The sequence below is a fragment of the Bufo gargarizans genome, chromosome 3, assembly GCF_014858855.1.
Source record: "Bufo gargarizans isolate SCDJY-AF-19 chromosome 3, ASM1485885v1, whole genome shotgun sequence".
Taxonomy (NCBI): domain Eukaryota; kingdom Metazoa; phylum Chordata; class Amphibia; order Anura; family Bufonidae; genus Bufo; species Bufo gargarizans.
Genome location: NC_058082.1, coordinates 479,116,487 through 479,137,280, shown reverse-complemented (window position 1 = coordinate 479,137,280; position 20,794 = coordinate 479,116,487). Strand labels below are relative to the sequence as shown.

At 45.8% G+C, this 20,794-nt stretch overlaps 1 protein-coding gene across 2 annotated transcripts in view; it reads left to right on the top strand.

The window, feature by feature from the left end:
- Positions 1–20,794, top strand: part of GOSR1 (golgi SNAP receptor complex member 1) — a 130,619-nt gene that overhangs the window by 25,640 nt on the left and 84,185 nt on the right. For both annotated transcript variants that reach the window (XM_044283783.1, XM_044283782.1), the window contains exons 5-6: positions 2,423–2,514; positions 5,965–6,039. In XM_044283783.1, the coding sequence (XP_044139718.1) occupies positions 2,423–2,514; positions 5,965–6,039 (167 nt within the window). The remainder of the gene's footprint in view (positions 1–2,422; positions 2,515–5,964; positions 6,040–20,794) is intronic.

Genomic DNA, 20,794 nt, shown 5'->3' with positions numbered 1-20,794 from the left:
ACAGGTGCTCAGAAAGTCAGAGCTGCTTCAAAAAGCGGAAATTCACATTTTCGTACCATAGTTTGTAAACGCTATAACTTTTACCCAAACCATTGTTTTTTTTTTACCCAAACATTTTTTTTTATCAAAGACATGTAGATAAAAATGTCAGCAGCAATGAAATACCACCAAATGAAAGCTCTATTAGTGAGAAGAAAAGGAGGTAAAATTCATTTGGGTGGTAAGTTGCATGACCGAGCAATAAACGGTGAAAGTAGTGTAGTGCAGAAGTGTAAAAAGTGGCCTGGTCATTGAGGGTGTTTAAGCTAAGGGGGCTGAAGTGGTTAAAGAGGACCTCTCACCACTCCTGACATGCCTGTTTTAATAGCTTCATACATTCCCCATATAACAACAATTCTGGAGAATCTATTCTTATGTCTGTATGTTGTGTCATTCCTTTATTATTTTTACTAGAAGTTATGAATGAATTGCTAGCAGCCTGCAGTAAGGGTACAGAGGGGAGGTAACCGGTTGTGGGTGTGTGCCTGCACAGACTCGCTCTATCCAATCAGTGCTGCTATTTTCAGACTGTGCAGGGACACCCCTCCCCCCAACTTGTTATCACCCCTCTATACCCTAACTGCAGACTGCTAGCAATTCATTCATAACTTCTAGTTGAAATAATAAAGGAATGGCACAACATAGTTAAAAGAATAGATGCTTCAGAATTGTTATTACACAGGTATTACAGCACATCCCGTGTTATTTCTCTCATGGTTACTGTGCAGCACTACTCAGCAGAGGAGCAGCACTGGGAGCCTCTGGAGTTTATGGGATTATTATTTTAATAATCATGAGTATGAGCGATATTGGCTGGACATGTGTCAGCAGTATCCAGTTCAGTATGAGGCTGCTGCCCAAGGCAGGTAAGGGCTCATGCACACCACTGTAGCTTCAGTCTGCATCCGATCCGTATTTTTTGCAGAATCAGATCTGGACCCAGTCATTTCATTTGGGCCGCCAAAGATGCAGACAGCACACCAACCATATGGTGTCCTCATCCGCACGTCCACTCTGCGGCCCTGCAAAAAAATTGAACGTGTCCTATTCTTGTCCTTTTTGTGTGCAAGGATAGGACGTTTCTACAGAAGTAAAAAAAAAAAAATGGTGGCATGCACACAGCCGTAATCCGTGTTTTGCGGACCACAAAACACGTCCGTGTGCATGAGCTCTAATAGAGGATGCAGGTGGACACATAAAGAAGATGTGTGCATGTAAAAGGTTTCCAGCAGTCTCATGATGATGTCACAGTGACATCACAGAGGTTTGCTAAAATGAAGATTTTTGAAGTGCTCACATGGGGGCAAACTAACTATTGAAAATGCATCAGTTTTCTGGTGGATTTTGCTCTAAAATCTCCCTGAGGATAAGTCATCAACCCCTTTATGCTCCTTCCATTACACTCTAGAAATGTTGTATAGTTCTCAGGCTTTCCATTACTGTAGACTCGGAGAGATCAGTTTAAAGAATCTGGTAACTCTCTTCCTTCCAAACAAAATAATGATGGGAATGATTTAAAAAAATGCCTTCATATTAGTTTTTAGCAAAATGCTTTGCTTCCTAGTTATGATTTGTTTTTCACCTCATGCACATCACCGTATTTTGGGTCAGCATTTTTTGCTGATCCCATGCAGACCTGTTCATTTGTATTGGGTTGCAAAAAATGTGGACAGCACACAGATTTTATCTGTGTGCTCTCCGCATCCGTGCGGCAGTTCCGAAATTTATACTACATGTACCATTGTTGTCCGTTTTGTGAACAAGAATATGCATTTGCTGGATGCACATGGCTGTATTTCTGTATTTTACAAATCACAAAACGGCAACAGCCATGTGCATGTGGCCTTAATCTGCGTGTTTGTTCACTTGCTCTTAAAGGGGTTTTCCAGGATTTTAATATTGATGATCTTTCCTCAAGATAGGTCATCAATATCAGATCAGTCTGACAGCCGGCACCCCTGCGAATCAGCTGGTTGAAGGGAAGGCCGCACTCCATGCGAGCCGAGCCTTCTCTTGTTTGTTTACCTGCTCGCTGTCGACAGCGCAGTGATGAGCAGGTGCACTTACAAACTGTCCCATTCACTTCTATGGGATGGCTCGTTCCTATACTCTTGAATACTACAGAGCTGTCCCATTGAAATGAATGGTGCAGCTTGCAGTTAGTCGTGCTCACCACGGTGCTGTCGACTGCGAGCAGGTAAACAAACAACACATGGAGCACGGCCTTCCCTTCAACCAACTGATCGGTGCGGGTTTCTGACCCCCTGCCGATCTGATGTGGATGACCTATCATGAAGATAGGTCATCAATATTAAATTCCCGGAAAACCCCTTCAAGTCATTATACAGCAGATTTATTAATAGATGAGAATGCTGTTTTACAGGATTACACACATGAATTCCACAAAACAAAAGCTAATTTCCAAGCAATTCGAGAAAGAGAAGACCTCTTGGGATCAGTGCGGAAGGATATTGAGTAAGTCACAAATGATGTTAGAGACTCTCCGCAGATGGCTTGAGTGGTCCGTGCTGAGTGCTGCTTTTCTTTAAAGGTTTATGGCTCTAATATTACGGCACATCCCGTGTTATTTCTCTCATGGTTACTGTGCAGCACTACTCAGCAGAGGAGCAGCACTGGGAGCCTCTGGAGTTTATGGGATTATTATTTTTAGACCTATGTGGTAAGGGTTGTATAGTTTGCCCTGACAGTTTTGTAGTTGTAATGAAAATATTGCAATATAAGAAAAGAGCCATAAAAGTAATATAAAGAGGAATGATATTTCTATTTACTACAGTTCCAGTGCTCATTTTATTTTCATGAGTTTTTCCAAGTATATAGAAATCTTTCCAAAAGGCTAGGTTGGTCTAAATTAGATTTTTCTGTAATGGGTTTTTAATTCCTTATTCTCTTTACTGTATTGGGCTCTTCTTTGAGAGGACCAACCTCCTCGAAGATTAATTTTCTGAGCAGTTTTGGAAGTTGGTCTAAATGAGGTTTCACTGCATTACATTAAAGGGAATTTCGTAGATCTTGGTCTTGAACATTTTCAGCAGCTTTCTCTTTTACTACATCTGCAGACTATTGCTTTCTGTTTTACACTAAATCGGGCAAGGAACTTCTGTGTCTGCTCCATCTATGACCCTTTACAGGGGTTGTGCAGCAATTTATATTGATGACCTATCCTCAGAATAGTAACATTGGGGGGTCATTTATCAATCTGAAATGCACCTAAATCTGCAATTCTCTCCGTTCATGTCAGATCTAAAATTGTGGGCCTGGCGTGAGCAGGGAAGGGGACAGGCTGACAGACCCGTCTCATTTACCATTTTCTACGCCTGTTTCATAAAAAAAAGGTCAGCACAGGGAAGGAACACTATGCCGGCACTGCACATGCGCGAGCTTGTGCATTGCGAGATTACGGCGATCTGACTTCGTGAGCAAGGAGGAGATTCGTGGTTACAGGCAGTGCTGGGCTCCTTCACAGGGGGCATGGCTGGGCTCCAGAACGGTTAGTGCAGCCCCTTGGGCTCCTTACCAGGCTGATTTACATATATATAAAATCATTTTTTACACTCAATAAAACCACTCAGAGATATGGGAAAGGTATATTGCGGACATACTAGCGGCGATCTAGCTGTGCATGTCCGCATCTCTATAGGGTAAAAAGAGGTGACAGAATCCCTTTAAGACCGATGTCTAAAATGCCTCATAGTTTGTAAGGCTGAAAAAAAGACATTTGTCCATCACGTTCGGCCTGTTATCCTTCAAGTTTATCCAGAGGAAGGAAAAAAAAAACTGAGATAGAAGCCAATTTTCCTCATTTTAGGGGAAAAAATTACTTCTCGACTCCAATCAGGCAATCAGAATAACTCCCTGGATCAACAACCCATCTCCAGAAATCTAATAACTATAGCCTGTAATATTATTACACTCCAGAAATACATCCAGGCCTCTCTTGAACTCTTTTAGTGAGTTCACCATCACCACCTCCTCAGGCAGACAGCTCCATACTGCTCTTACAGTAAAAAAAAACATCTCAAATGAGCCTCTAGGAGCAATGGGGGCATTGTTGTTACTCCTAGAGGCTCAGATCTCTCTACAACTGCTGCACCCTCTGCACTTTGATTGACAGAGCCAGACAAGCATGATGACTTTTACACTGCCTGGCCCTGTCAATCAAAGTGCAGAGGGTGCAGCAGTCGCAGAGAGAGTTGAGCCTCTAGGAGTAATGGCAGCGCCCCCAGATAGGTGATAAATATCAAATTGCGAGGGTCCCTGCTGAACAGCTATTTGAGGGGGCCTCATAGCTCAGGCAAGTGCTGCCGCTCCGTCATTGCTTACATTGCTCCACACTACACAACCCCATAATTTAAGTTGAACCTGTCGGGCTGTTTCTGCAGTCCCATCTGAGAGTAGGCTATAGTTTTTATGATTTGAAGCAGGGTGGCAGGGTAAAAAGCAGAGTAAATCCTGACAGAAATACTAGGACAGGCAATTGGGGTAATTTATTAAGACCAGTGTTTTAGACTCCAGTCTTAATAACCCTGCTCTGGAGCTTGATGGGCCTAAGTTATGTACAACAGCCTTAAATCTACACCAGCTCCCTTGCTGGCGTAAATTTAGATCATTTTCTACGCCAAAAACGTAGTAAATGATGAATGAGACGGGCCTGCCTGTCCTCTTTCCCTCGCACATCACGCCTCCTTTTTCAGAGCTGCCGTGCGTGGCGTGTAAGGGGAATAGGTTGCAGGTTTTGACTCAAATCACCTTTGCGAAAAAACCTATACCAAATATACTCTAAAAAAGTAAAAAGTGCCGTATATTTGGTCATAAATGACCCCTGATGTGTCGACCTTCACAAAGTGTTTGCCAGTTTTCCCAGTGTGTGTACACAGAAGGCTTTCAGTTATCTTGTGTGGGCAGGGTAACCAGGACTCTCACGGTCACCCCTAGGAGTCCTGTGCTTTTTACACAGAAATCGTGGTCCAAAATATCTAAACCTATATATTACAGAGCTTAGCTTCTCTCCCTCTGTCATATCCAGATATCAGCTGACATTTGTTTTAAGTGCTGGCTATGCTGGTTATTGCTGCTTTGTACCATTCAAGGAAATATACCCAGAACAACCAGTATCAAAGGGGTTGTCTAACATTTTGATATTGATGGCCTATCCTCAAGATAGGTGATCAATATCTAATTGGTGGTGGTCTTACTCCCGGGACCCCTGACGATCAGCTGTTTAAGGAGGCCATGGTGATCACTGTGGCTTCCTCATCGCTTACCAGGCACAGCGCAGTATATTGCATAGTGGCTTTGCTTGGTATTGCAGCTCAGGCCCATTCACTTGAGCAACTGAGCAATGTACATAATGTCACTGGCCTACGAAAAGTGAGCTCTGTTGCACCACAGCTTCTTCAGAGAGTTGATCGGCGGGGGTGCCGGGAGTCAGACCCACTATCCTCTGAATAGGTCATCAGTATCTGATCGGTGGATTCCAACACTCGGGACCCCCACCGATCAGCTGTTTGAGAAGGCACTGACACTCCTGTAAGTGCAGCTGCCTTCTCCCTCCTCACCAACCGCAGCACAGTATGTTTTATAGTGACTGTGCTTGGTATCGCAGCTCAGCCTCATTCACTTCTATGGGGCAGAGCTGCGCCTAGGTCATGTGACTGATGACCGTGGTGTGACTGGCCTAGGGAAAGTTGGAAAAAGCCGCAGGACTACTGTGAACGCCGCTGCCTTCTCAAACGACTGATCGGCGGAGATCCCTGGTGTTGGACCCCCACTCATCAGATACCGATGACCTATCCAGTCGATAGGTCATCAGTATTTAAGTCTTGGAAAAACCTTTTTAATACTTCACATGCTTAAAGTCAGTAAAGCTGTTGAAGTAAATTATGTGCATGTTTTCTGCTTTTACAGATCTTACAAAACAGGCTCTGGCGTTAACAACAGGAGAACGGAGCTGTTCCTGAAAGAGCATGAGCACCTCAGAAGGTAGGAGAAGCGGCTGTCATCTCTGAGACGTATGGAGCTAATGTGTACACTATGGATTTTAGCTTTCTGCGGCCTAATTGCTCTGCACAAAGATCCAATAGTCAATAGGCTGATCCAGCAGCTATGCTTGCTGAGCAGAGAGTCCATGCTTTAAAGCAAAACACCCGTTCAGCAAGTTTAAGAATAGACCTCATTACAAGAATAGGGACTTCCTCGAAAGCAGTAGGTCATCACAATTCTGCCGCCTCTTTGTTTCTAATCCATTACCCACTGGGAACCCGTATCTCTGTCCTGCAGACACAGTTTTCTGCTATTGAAGAAGCAGGATATTCCAAAAAGAGTCTAGAAAACGTCATTTATCTCTTTCGGTTTTACTATGGGGGATGTACGGTGGGCAGGTGCCCTGTCCGTCGTCATTTACATAGCCAAAATTTATTATTTTTACACAGGACTTGCCTCAGTTTGGAGGTTGGTATGACGTTTTATGGTAAATAAGCAAAAATATCTCTGGCTCTAAACGGACTGAATAGAAGGCCTTCTTGAACTCCATCTCCTCTGAGGTGGTGCGAGTCTCTGAGACCTCTGTGTTACTGTTGGAAGAGACATTTAGAGCCAGAGGTATTTTTGCTTTTTTTTTTTACACAAAGTGAACAGGAACATTAGGCCTCCCCCTAATCTCTTAGTGCTCCATTTCGTCCGTAGCGGATCGCTGCCCAGCTATAATTAAGTGTTCTTGCATGGCAAGACCACTAATGCTCCTTTCACACCTGCGTTCTTGTATCTGCAAAGACTGATCCGCACCGATAATGCAAACGCTTGTATCCATTCATAATAGATCCGTTTGCAAGTCTAAGTCAAAACGGATATGTCTTGACTTACATTGAAAGTCAATGGGGGACGGATCCGTTTTCAATTGCACCATATTGTCAGTAAAATCGGATCCATCCCCATTGGCTTATATTGTAAGTCAGGACGGATCTGTTTGGCTCTGCATCGTCAGGCGGACACCAAAACGCTGCAAGCTGAGTTTTAGTGTCCGCCTCAAAAGCAGAACGGAGACCAAACGCAGCCAAATTGATGCATTCTGAACGGATCCTTACCCATTCAGAATGCACTGGGGCTGATCTGATCCGTTTTGGGCCGCTTGTGAGAGCCCTCAAACGGATCTCACAGGTGGACCCAAAAACGCCAGTGTGAAAGTAGCCTTAATGTTATCTCACATATATATTCTTATTATTATAGCCAAGTTTACCACCCTAATTCCTCCCACAGTTTTTTTACTACATAGACAGTAATATACCGAAACATGCGAATTGTTCCTGATTGGTGTGCTATTACTTTGTGGAACGTTTCGTCGAATGGTTCACGAAATATCAGCGTTTATGTGGCGAAATTGGTCTAATAGGAATGAATGGCGGAATGTTCAAAACTAGAGTGGGAGCTGAAAAATCAGGACATGATTTCTAAACTGCCACCACTCCCTCATTTTCAATGGGTTAGGTCATGGGGTATTTTTATAGAGGAGATTCTTACGGACGCGGCAATATCTAATAAGAGAACTTTTTTTTTTTTACAATTATTTAGGTTTTAGACTTTATTATCCTTTTTGATACAAAAAAAAATACAATACAAAGTCTTGAGTCATTTTTTTTTTTTTTTTTAGCCGATTATCTTATGTGGGGGCTCATTTTTTGCGGGATGAGAGGACTGTTTTATTGGCACTATTTTGGGGGCTATATGACTTTTTGATCGCTTGCTATTAAACTTTTTGTTATGTAAGGTGACAAAAAAAAATATATATATTTTTTTTTTGGGACCGTGTTAATCTTGGTGGTTGGGTCATGGGGTATTTTTATAGAGGAGATTCTTACCGACGCTGAGATACCTAATTTGTATACTTTTAATAAATTATTTTAGTTTTTACAATTTTTTTCAGTCTTAAGTCTGAGAACCAGTTTTTTTATCCGATGTCAGTGCTAAATTGGGATATAAATTTAGTACTCCATGGAAGTGTGGTACTCCCTGAAGCAACCAATAATGCAGAGGCCCGGATGATCGGGGCACGCGTCACATTGAGTAGTGGTGTCCTTCCGTATCCCCCTCCTGTGACACACTCTGCACCTTTTTTGGGTTCGTCCCTTCTTTCCAGTATGGGGGACCACACCTGGAAAGTGTTGGCCAGGGACGATAGAACTGAAGGAATGTCCCTCTGTTGCCAGCGCTCCGGGACAGCACAAGAGTGTTGTACATGGCAACCTGTACCAAGTAGACCGCAACTTTTTTGTACCATGCTCGGGTTTTGCGCATGGCATATGGCTTGAGGACTTGATCAGAGAGATCAACTCCTCCCATATACCGATTGTAGTCGACAATACAATCAGGCTTGAGGACCGTTGCCGCGGTACCTCGCACAGGGACAGGGGTGATGCCGTTACCATGAATTGTGGACAGTACAAGGACATCCCTCTTGTCCTTATACCTGACCAGCAACAGGTTTCCAGTGGTAAGGGCACGGGTCTCACCCCTAGGGATAGGTACCCTGGAGGGGGCAGGGAGGCCGCGTTGATTTTTCCGCACGGTCCCACAAGCGGACGTGGATCTGGCGGCAAGGGACTGGAACAAGGGGATACTAGTATAAAAGTTATCCACGTAAAGGTGGTAACCCTTATCTAGCGGTGGGTACATAAGGTCCCACACAAGTTTCCCGGTAACACCCAGAGTGGGGGGACATTCTGGGGGTTGAATACGGGAATCTCGCCCCTCGTATACACGAAACTTGTAAGTGTACCCTGAGGTACTCTCACAAATTTTGTATAGCTTCACGCCATACCTCGCCGCTTGGAGGGCACATACTGGCGGAAAATGAGTCTCCCCTTGAACGCAATGAGAGACTCATCAACCACGACCTCCCTTCCAGGTACATAGGCCTCCATGAATTTGGCCCCGAAGTGATCGATGACCGGCCGTATCTTATACAGACGGTCATGGGCAGGATCACCTCGGGGGGGACATGCTGCATTATCTGAATAATGCAGACTTTTCCGGATGGCCTCAAACCGGGAGAGTGTCATTGGCGTACTGTAAAGTCGGGTCTGGTAGAGGACGTCCCCACTCCAGTACAGCCTGACACTGGGTTTCTTGACCAGGCCCATATGCAGCACGAGGCCCCAAAACGTCCTCATCTCGGCTGCACTGACCGGCGTCCAGCCACCGGGCCTGGCCAAAAAGGAGCCCTGGTGCTGAGCAACGAACTGTTGGGCGTACAGATTCGTCTGCTCCACTATCAGATTTACCAGTGGGTCACTGAAAAAATGACAAAAAAAGTCATATTCAGTGTAGCCCACTGTGGCAATCTGGATTCCTGATTGGCCTACAAAATCAGGAATCACGGGCTCGTATCGCTTTTGGGTACACCAGTTCACCGGCAGGCTGCTCCGGTTGATTTAACTGGTGGGCCGGAAAACTAGTATGAGCCCCAGAGCTGCTCGTACTAGGGTGGGCCACAGGGTCCCTAACATGGCGGTCCCCTTGCTCCGCCTAGCGGCGTCTCCGCCGCCTTGGGGGCTCATCATCATTGCTAGATGATAAGGAGGACGCGGATGACAACAGGAAAGTGGGGTCATCCTCGTCCTCACTGGGACTCTCTGAGTTGGAGGCAAGCTGGGCGTATGCCTCCTCGGCTGAGAACGTCCGGCGGGCCATAGGGGAGTGTGTGTGTAAATCTTTATTTGGTGTGCGTGTGTGTGTGTGGGGGGGGGGGGGGGGGGTGCGATGCGCTAACAGTGGCCGGACGCTAAGAGTGCTGGCCACAGTCAGCGTACACAAAAAATAAATAAAAATCCTGCACCCCAAAAAAGTTGGGGGGGGGGCAAGCGGCAGCACCCCTGGGGGGGGGGGGGGGGTGTCTAGGGTCACACAGCTGTGCTGTGGACCCCAGACACCCTAACTTAGGGTGATGCAATCAAAGTTTTTCAAACTAACTTTCCCTTTATTTTCCCTGCCTAGCCCAACCTTTCCCTATACTTTCCCTAAGTACCTGCTGTTCAGATGGGGTGTGCTGGGGCACAGATCGGGTCCTGGGGGGCACAGATGGGGTGATGCTGGCACAAATCCACGAGGTGCAGGCAGCGCTCCTCTCTCCTCCGGCTCCGGGACACAAAAGGAGGAGGAGAGGAGCGCTGGCAACATTTGAATCTGCCGCCGGCCCGCCCGCCAACCAATCAGAGGCGATCCTGAGAGGTGATGTCACCATCACCTCTCAGGATTGCAGGATGGTGATTGGTGGGGTAAAATGACACCACCATCACCATCCTGTTCCGGGTTATCAGGTCTTCAGAGACCCGAATAACCCGGAAACGCTGAAAACCGCAGGTCTGAATTGACCTGCGGTTTTCTGCGATCGACGACATGGGGGGGGGGGGGGGTCACAGGACCCCCCGGCGCATTTAGCCTAGGTGCCTGCTCAATGATTTGAGCAGGCACCGGGGTCCGATCACCGCCCGTCAGGCGGCGGTGATCGGAACCATACATGACGTACCGGTACGTCATGTGTCCTGAAGAGGTTAAAAAATGGGTTTTGGAAATTTTCCGAAAAATTTCAAGATTTGCTTCCAAACTTCTAAGCCTTGTAACGTCCCCAAAAAATAAAATGTCATTTTCAAAATGATCCAAACATGAAATAGACATATGGGGAATGTAAAGTAATTACTATTTTTGGAGTTATTACTATCTATTATAAAAGTAGAGAAATTGAAATTTGCTAATTTTTCCTAATTTTTGGTAAATTTTGTATTTTTTTATGAATAAAAATGATTTTTTTTAACTCAATTTTACCACTGTCATGAAGTACGATATGTGACGAGAAAACAATCTCAGAATGGTCTGGATAAGTAAAAGCGTTATAAAGTTATCACTACATAAAGTGACACATGTCAGATTTGCAAAAAAATGGCCTGGGCAGGAAGGTGAAAACAGGCCCGGGGTTGAAGGGGTTAAACTACAACCGTTTGAAGATGGCAACCGCCAGTGAAGTCAGCAAGTTGGAGTAGTTTGTTTTGAACCGCCCTTCTCTGCCCTTGCTGTAGAGTGAGTTGCCATAGGAACCCAGGTTTGTGAGCAGCCAGCAAAATGACAAAAAAATCAGGACAGGATTTCTAAACTGCCACCGCTCCCTCATCAAGCCCACCTACACAAATATGCTGCTAATGTTTTTATAAATAAATGTATGATTTAATGTAACTCTGAAGCTCTTTGGGCAACAACATTGCAATTAAATGTGCTCTATAAATAAAAGTTGAAATGCATTTCTCACTCTAACAAGCTTACCATGTGCACTTTTTAAATTTGATCAATCAATTGTTTAGTGTAATGTTTACTATCTTTACTCACTCTAAACACTCCACACAGTTACTCTGTCCAGTCCAACCTTTCCACAGTTACTCCAGCTACACAACAGTTACTCCGCCCACTCCACCCAGGCACGCCGCCCACTCCACCCAGGCACGCCGCCCACTCCACCCAGGCACGCCGCCCACTCCACCCAGGCACGCCGCCCACTCCACCAGGCACGCCGCCCACTCCACCCAGGCACGCCGCCCACTCCATCCAGGCACGCCGCCCACTCCACCCAGGCACGCCGCCCACTCCACCAGGCACGCCGCCCACTCCACCCAGGCACGCCGCCCACTCCACCCAGGCACGCCGCCCACTCCACCCAGGCACGCCGCCCACTCCAGTTGTAGACTTCTGGTGGAGGCAAGAACACTTCACATAATTTCCCCAGAAATTGTAGCTTTTCTAGTTACATATATTTATTCTATGGTAAATATATTTTAGAAACTTACACATTATTAGCATTTTATTGATGATTTATCTCTGCTTAAAATCAGCTTACATTATTATAAGACGTCCGCCCACATTACAAGGTTACAGTGGTCATTGCAGGATCGAGGCAATCAGCCTGGGCAATTTCAGTGGTAAAGCAGCTGTATGGTAGAAGTGCATGCAGTCATAGGCTGTCTAATAGGACCTCTCTAGAGTACGGTGAAGTATTACATGCTGCTTCTTACCTGTACCAGGAATAGCTGATCTTTTGGACCCTAGGCCAGGGCAGCGCCATGTTATATTTCTGGTACCCTGTATACTATGAATAAGATTGTGGTTGAAGCACATACACAGTAGTTTTTGTTGGAAAGCTAGATTTTATCGTTTTTTTGGATTCGCACAAGCATGCCGTGTTCCAGGCACCTCCGTTCTTCCCAGACGGTGGGCAGGTGAGCGCTGTTGTATCACCTTGGACTGTGATTGCCCATATTGGCTCCTTTGCTGGCTTGATTCATTTTACACAGCTCATATCCAGGGATTACAGCCACGGTAAATCAAGTAGTGGTGGCCGTGCTTTCACACTATAGGTGGCCAGGACAATGTGAGCACCCGTAAGCATATCTCTTATCGGCTCTGCAGCACTGACCAGAACCCCAGGGAAAAGCCGTTTATAATGTGATAGAAAATCCACAGGATAGGCCATCAGTATCAGATCAGCAGTGGTCTGACAACTCAACACCCGCTGATCAGCTGTTCATGAGCTCTAGGGCCAGAACTGCACAGCTCAGTCTATTATGCTGTGGACAGAGCTGTTATTGCAGCGCTGCTCAGATTCATTTCAATAGGATCAGCACTGCAGTAACCAGCTCCGTCCACAATCCAATGGAAGAAGCTATGTAGTGCCGACGCTGCTACCGAACAGCTGATTGTCAGCAGGGTGGGTGGGGTGTCAGACAACCACCAATCTTATCTGGAGGATAGGCTGTCAGTACAAAAATCCTTTTAGTAGAATTTCAGTCTCTGGTTCGTTGAGACCAGGTAGGGTTATTCCATATAGAGGAGCAGGCATATTACAGGTAAGAGGCTCGCCGGCAGTTCTCTTCTGCACTGCGCCTGCGCTGTTACTTATCCACACAGAACAGCATGAGACTTTATGAGAAGTCAGACATGTTCACGATGCCAGCCCCTGTCAATCAAAGTACAGGGGGTGCGTCAGAAAGACTCTAGGAGTAGTGGCAACTCCTCTGTTAATCCTAGAAGCTAAGTTTCATATATAAAAACTTAATTTTTTTCACCAAGATGCCGCCACGTATCGGGACAGAGCCAAGACAGATCAGTTATGATCTAACGCCAGCCTGTTCTATTGCTTTGAAACTGGTGACAGAAACCCTTTGAATAGAATCTAGTATTTGAAAATGACCTATTGTTTAAGTCAAGTTTTTGTGCTAAACATTTTTTTTTTTATTTGTTGTGGTTTTCTTAGATTTTTCATGTTAATATATTATTAAAAAAAAAAAAAAAAAAATCCTGAAATATTGCCATTTTCACTTTGTCTCTGAGCCCTCCCATGAGGCTGGCTCTTCCTATTCTGTAGAGACCACTTATTAGCATTTATCTCATTATCATCACAGGTATGATTACATTGAAAGGTAACATACTGTATATCAGGGGCGTTGCTAGGTTAAAACATTTGGGGCCTGGGCCCCTGATGTTTTGTCCCTTCCCAGAATGTCCTGCCTGCCAGATAGATACAACTGTATTGCCATCCTCAGGACAGCAATACAATTAAATCTAATACACTGGAAGATCTGAAGGATCTGTGGTGACATCACAGGTCATGTGACCAGCAAAACAGGCAGTGGTTGAGAAGTACCTGCGATGATGTCACCATCATGTGACCAGTGCAGGAGAGGACGGCAGTGAAGAGGAGAATTCCTGGGGGAAGAAGCTGTGGTGATGTCTGCTACATGAGGAGAGGTAAGTGAAGGGAGAGGCAGAGCAATGCTGGGAGTTGTGGTTATTTAACTGGGACTGTATGTTATGGCTGAAGGGAGGGATGTTATTTACATGGTATTGTGTGTTGGAAGGTGGCTTGGGAGGGGGGTCATGTTATTAACATGGGACTGAATGTTGAGGGGGCAATGTTATTTACATGGGACTGTATGTTGAAGGTGGCTGGTGGGGGCAGGATGATGTTTACATGAGATTGCATGTTGGAGACTGCTGGGGAGGAGGTGATGTTTTTTACATGGGACTGTATTTTGGAGGGGGCTGTGGAGATGGTGTGATGTAATATTTACATGGGACTGTATGGTGGAGACAGGGAAATAGTGTTATTTACATGGGACTGTATGTTGGAGGGGAGTGATATTATTTACATAGGACTGTATTTTGGAGGGGCAGGAGAAATGGTGTGATGTTATTTACATGGACCTGTATAGTGGACAGAGGAATATAATTGCAGGGGGCATTATAAAATACTGGGGCACTTCAGGGTGACTATTATAACAGTAAGGGGCAGTATAAATACTGGGGGCACTGTAGGGGTATTATAAATCCAGGGGGCATTAGGCATTCTTATTACTACTGGAGGCTCTATAGGAGGGACTTATAGATCTGCCTTATTTCTACTAAGAGCACTGTGGGGGTCTTATTACTACTGAGGGGTCTGTAGAGAGCTTTATTACAACTGTGAGAAAAATAGGGGGCCTTATTTCTACTGGGGGCTCTGTAAGGGTATTATTAATACTGGGTGGCTCTTCTACTAATGGGGGCATTCTTGGGGAGCATTATTACTGTTGGGGGAACTGTAGGGGGCAGTATTACTAATGGGGGCATTCTAGAAGGGAATTACTATTGGTGGGTCTATGAGGAGCACTATTACTATAGGGGCACTCATATTTCTTCAGGATAGTTTTTGGGGGTATTGAGGAGCACAGCGAGCAGCAGGATAACACTGTGGGGACTCCAGGTTGGGGGATGATGATAGAAATGTGCGGAAGCTAAGATGTCTGTGTGTCACACTCTGCAGAGACGAGGCGTGTCTGGGAGAAGTTATACGAACCTAATGGAGAAGATGATGACAGACGACGTATATCAGAGGAGACGTCACCTGGAGGCCCTGGATGTGACAGGTATGTGCTGCTGTATAGCAGGTACAGCAAAATGCGGTATGTGAGAGGAGGGGGGTAGACTTAGAGAACTAGGCCATATTCCTTGGGGCTTGGGCCCTGGATCTTTTGAGACCTTAGCAATGCGTTTGCTGTATATCTATATAAAACAGAGGATTCATAATAGGTGATGGTCACAGATCATCTCCTCCCTTTACTGCACAGTGACCTCTGCACAGGTCATTCCTGCAACACTTTTCTGTAGAAGTCAATGCGTCATGCCCAAACTACAGGTTCCTATAGCTATGTGGCTGGCAGCCCCCATAATCATCTGCAAAAATTGAATACAAATATGGAATCAGAAAAGAAAACAGATAAAATATTTAGTTTCTGTATATAGTTTGAATAACTAACACAGTGATATGTGTGGACTGCGCTATTCTTGTTCATTCTGTCTCCGGTTTACCAGCTTTCCCTTTCTTTATGGTATGCTCTGTTGCAAAAATTGTGTTTACAACAGGATTTCTGGGAAAGTTGCACTTCTGTCCAGTTACCAGCAGGGGGCACTGCTTATATGTTAATGGAACTGCAATTCGCTGTCTTATAGGCCACACAAATTCAGCAGTTTCCAGTTTAGCCAGAAATGCTCTAAAAGCATTTCCAAGTAATTAAAATGTAGATTGTTAATTTGAAGTAGATAAAGTGCATCATGAGCAGCGATGTACTTTCTTGCTGAGTCTCTGCTTGACACTAGGTTACTTTGTACCATTATGTAGCTATGTAAGGTAATAGAGGGTAATTGCTCTGTCAGTCAGTGTGTGTGTATCCCCTTAGTGATCACCAATACAGCTTTTTATGGCGGCCACTAAAGGGCTTTAGGCTGGTCCGCGACTTTTTACGGAGACCCGTGCAGCAGAGAGCGTTGGCATTGCTGTTGCATGTTGCTGGATCACTGAACTGGGCTGTTTACCCCCTTACATGCCACAGGCAATCGTGCCCACCACCTAGGAACAGACTCCCTTTGTCTCCCATCAGCAGAGCCGGCCTTAGGTGTTCAGGCGCCCCGTGCGAGCTAACGTTGTTCTGGCTGGCAATCCAAACAAGTAGTTACCAGCCCGCACACCACAAAGGCCGGTGTAACGTTATACTTCCCTACTTTGTGAGATTTCCCTACCCTCGTCACTTCCGGTCGCACCGGACATGACGTGACGAGGTGTGCAGCGTCGCGCAGGCGCACAATGACAGGTTAGGGAAATTTCACAGCAGAGTACGCATGCGCCAGGAGCCTCGCCGGTGTTTAGGGTAGGGAAAAATTATGGGCCAGTGCGCAGGCGCGGTGATCGGATGGATGTTCATACGGGCCAGTGCTTTTTCCCTACCCTAACCGCTGGTGAGGTTCCCAGCGCATGCACAGTGTCGGCCGGTGTCCAGCTGAGAACATCCATCCGATCACCGCGCCTGCGCACTGGCCCATAATTTTTCCCAACTCTAACCGCCAGCGAGGCTCCCGGCGCATGCGCACTCTGCTTTGAAATTTCCCTAACCCATCGCTGTGTGCCTGCGCGGTGCTGAACACCTCCTTACGTCATGTCCGTTGCGACCAGAAGTGACGAGAGTAGGGAAATCTCACGAGGTAGGGAAGTATAACGTTACACCGGTCCTGGTGTGCCATCATTAATTTACACTACTTTTCCCTCCATGGGCCCAACAATGTTAGCACCTGTGCCTATAACATAGTTCAGAAGGTGCTAGAAAACACAATGGGTAGATTTATCATTCCCCCTGCACCAGAATTGTGGCACTAAGAAGCCACACATTTTTGCACAAGATTTGGTTTGCTCAAACAATTGTGACTTTTTGCTCAATCTTGCCACTTTGCTAAATTGGGCAGGGTATGGATCAGTTTTCTAGTGCATGTAAATTACTATAAGGTAACTTACCTTATAGTCCGGTTCGACAGTCTCCGGAGCAGTCCTTTAGTCTCTCTGGGCTGGGGCGGGCTGTAGTCGGCAGACCTTGACGCGGTGAGTGACACAGGAACGAGCGGGATGCGAGCGGAGCGCCTGCTGCTCCAGTCCTACACACTGGCCAATCAGCAGCAGGATCTTTGCGCTGCGAAAAGCTGATTAGCCAGTGTGAACTGTGAATCTGAAATGGTGCAGACGTGCCAGACGCACGGCACAGTGGATCATCAGGTGACAGGTCAGACACAGGGGAGGAGGAATCAGGTCAAACAGGGGGGCCCGCCCCGAGGGAGAACACAAGTGCCGCCTCGCCTGCCGAATATTACACTGCGAGCTGTCGGACGCCTGGCGCCCCTGTTGCTATGGCGCCCTGTGCGGCCGCACAGCCCGCACACCCCAAAGGCCGGCCCTGCCCATCAGCACCCCGCAAATGAGCTAGCGGGGTGCCGATGTCAGTGCAGGCAGACAGGCCTGCCTCCAGCGTTTCCCAGTAGGCTGCACCTCTCTGGCGAATGTCAGTAGAGCACTGACGTTTAAATACAATGCACTATAGAAATTTATTTTAGAAGTGGTCAAAATATCGCCTATTAACCACCTCCGGACCGCCTAACGCAGATCTGCGGTCCGGAGGTGGCAGCTGTGCACTCAGCGACGCATATACGCGTCATCTCGCGAGACGCGAGATTTCCTGTGAACGCGCGCACACAGGCGCGCGCGTTCACAGGAACAGAAGGTAAGCGAGTGGATCTCCAGCCTGCCAGCGGCGATTGTTCGCTGGCAGGCTGGAGATGTGATTTTTTTTTAACCCCTAACAGGTATATTAGACGCTGTTTTGATAACAGCGTCTAATATACCTGCTACCTGGTCCTCTGGTGGTCCCTTTTGTTTGGATCGACCACCAGAGGACACAGGTAGCTTTGTAAAGTAGCACCAAATCACCACTACACTACACTACACCCCCTCCCTGTCACTTATTAACCCCTTATGAACCCCTGATCACTTCATATACACTCCCTGATCACCCCCCCGTCATTGATCACCCCCCTGTAAGGCTCCATTCAGACGTCCGTATGATTTTTACGGATCCATGGATACATGGATCGGATCCGCAAAACTTGTACGGACGTCTGAATGGAGCCTTACAGGGGGGTGATCAATGACAAGGGGGTGATCACCCATATAGACTTCCTGATCACCCCCCTGTCATTGATCACCCCCCTGTAAGGCTCCATTCAGACGTCCGTATGAATTTTACGGATCCTCGGATACATGGATCGGATCCGCAAAACGCATACGGACGTCTGAATGGAGCCTTACAGGGGGGTGATCAATGACAGAGGGGTGATCACCCATATAGACTCCCTGATCACCCCCCTGTAAGGCTCCATTCAGACGTCCGTATGATTTTTACGGATCCACGGATACATGGATCGGATCCGCAAAACGCATACGGACGTATGAATGGAGCCTTACAGGGGGGTAATCACCCATATAGACACCCTGATCACCCCCCTGTCATTGATCACCCCCCTGTAAGGCTCCATTCAGACGTCCGTATGTGTTTTGCGGATCCGATCCATGTATCCGTGGATCCGTAAAAATCATACGGACGTCTGAATGGAGCCGTACAGGGGGGTGATCAATGACAGGAGGGGTGATCAATGACAGGGGGGTGATCAGGGAGTCTATATGATTGATCACCCCCCCCTTTAAGGCTCCATTCAGACATTTTTTTTGGCCCAAGTTAGCGGAAATTATTATTACTTTTTTTTCTTACAAAGTCTCATATTCCACTAACTTGTGTCAAAAAATAAAATCTCACATGAACTCACCATACCCCTCACGGAATCCAAATGCGTAAATTTTTTTAGACATTTATATTCCAGACTTCTTCTCACGCTTTAGGGCCCCTAAAATGCCAGGGCAGTATAAATGCCCCACATGTGACCCCATTTTGGAAAGAAGACACCCCAAGGTATTCCATGAGGGGCATATTGAGTCCATGAAAGATTTAAATTTTTGTCCCAAGTTAGCGGAAAGGGAGACTTTGTGAGAAAAAACAAAAAAAAATCAATTTCCGCTAACTTATGCCCAAAAAAAATAATTCGATGAACTCGCCAGGCCCCTCATTGAATACCTTGGGGTGTCTTCTTTCCAAAGTGGGGTCACATGTGGGGTATTTATACTGCCCTGGCTTTTTAGGGGCCCTAAAGCGTGAGAAGAAGTCTGGGATCCAAATGTCTAAAAATGCCCTCCTAAAAGGAATTTGGGCCGCTTTGTGCATCTAGGCTGCAAAAAAGTGTCACACATGTGGTATCGCCGTACTCAGGAGAAGTTGGGGAATGTGTTTTGGGGTGTCATTTTACATATACCCATGCTGGGTGAGAGAAATATCTTGGTCAAATGCCAACTTTGTATAAAAAAATGGGAAAAGTTATCTTTTGCCAAGATATTTCTCTCACCCAGCATGGGTATATGTAAAATTACACCCCAAAACACATTCCCCAACTTCTCCTGAGTACGGCGATACCACATGTGTGACACTTTTTTGCAGCCTAGGTGGGCAAAGGGGCACACATTCCAAAGTGCACCTTTCGGATTTCACCGGTCATTTTTTACAGATTTTGATTGCAGACTACTTCTCACACATCTGGGCCCCTAGAATGCCAGGGCAGTATAACTACGCCACAAGTGACCCCATTTTGGAAAGAAGACACCCCAAGGTATTTTGTGATGGGCATAGTGAGTTCATGGAAGTTTTTATTTTTTGTCACAAGTTAGTGGAATATGAGACTTTGTAAGAAAAAAAAATAATAAAAATTCATAATTTTCCGCTAACTTGTGACAAAAAAAAAAAAGTTCTATGAACTCACTATGCCCATCAGCGAATACCTTAGGCCGGGTGTCTACTTTCCGAAATGGGGTCATTTGTGTTGTTTTTCTACTGTTTGGGCATTGTAGAACCTCAGGAAACATGACAGGTGCTCAGAAAGTCAGAGCTGCTTCAAAAAGCGGAAATTCACATTTTTGTACCATAGTTTGTAAATGCTATAACTTTTACCCAAACCATTTTTTTTTTTTTACCCAAACATTTTTTTTTTTATCAAAGACATGTAGAACAATAAATTTAGCGAAAAATTTATATATGGATGTCGTTTTTTTTTGCAAAATTTTACAACTGAAAGTGAAAAATGTCATTTTTTTGCAAAAATTTTTTAAAATTTTGATTAATAACAAAAAAAGTAAAAATGTCAGCAGCAATGAAATACCACCAAATGAATGCTTATTATACTGGGGTGTTGGGGGGGGGGGGCGCACTGTGCCACCAATGTTTATTATACTGGGGTGCTTTGGGGGGACGCACTGCGCCACCATTTTTTATTATACTGGGGTGTTGGGGGGGCGCACTGCACCACCAATGTTCATTATACTAGGGTGTTGGGGGGGACGCACTGCGCCACCAATGTTCATTATACTGGGGTGTTGGGGCGCACTGCGCCACCAATGTTTATTATACTGGAGTGTTGGGGGGGGCGCACTGTGCCACCAATGTTTATTATACTGGGGTGTATATAATGTTTATTATATTGACCTTCTACTAAGCATTCTGTATTAAAGAATGCTATTATTTTCCCTTATAACCATGTTATAAGGGAAAATAACACAGTGAATAGACTTTCATCCTAGCAACCGTGCGTGAAAATCGCACCGCATCCACACTTTTTTGCGGATGCTTGCGATTTTCACGCAGCCCCATTAACTTCTATGGGGCCTGGGTTGTGTGAAAAACGCACAACATAGAGCATGCTGCGATTTTCACGCAACGCACAAGTGATGCGTGAAAATCACCGCTCATGT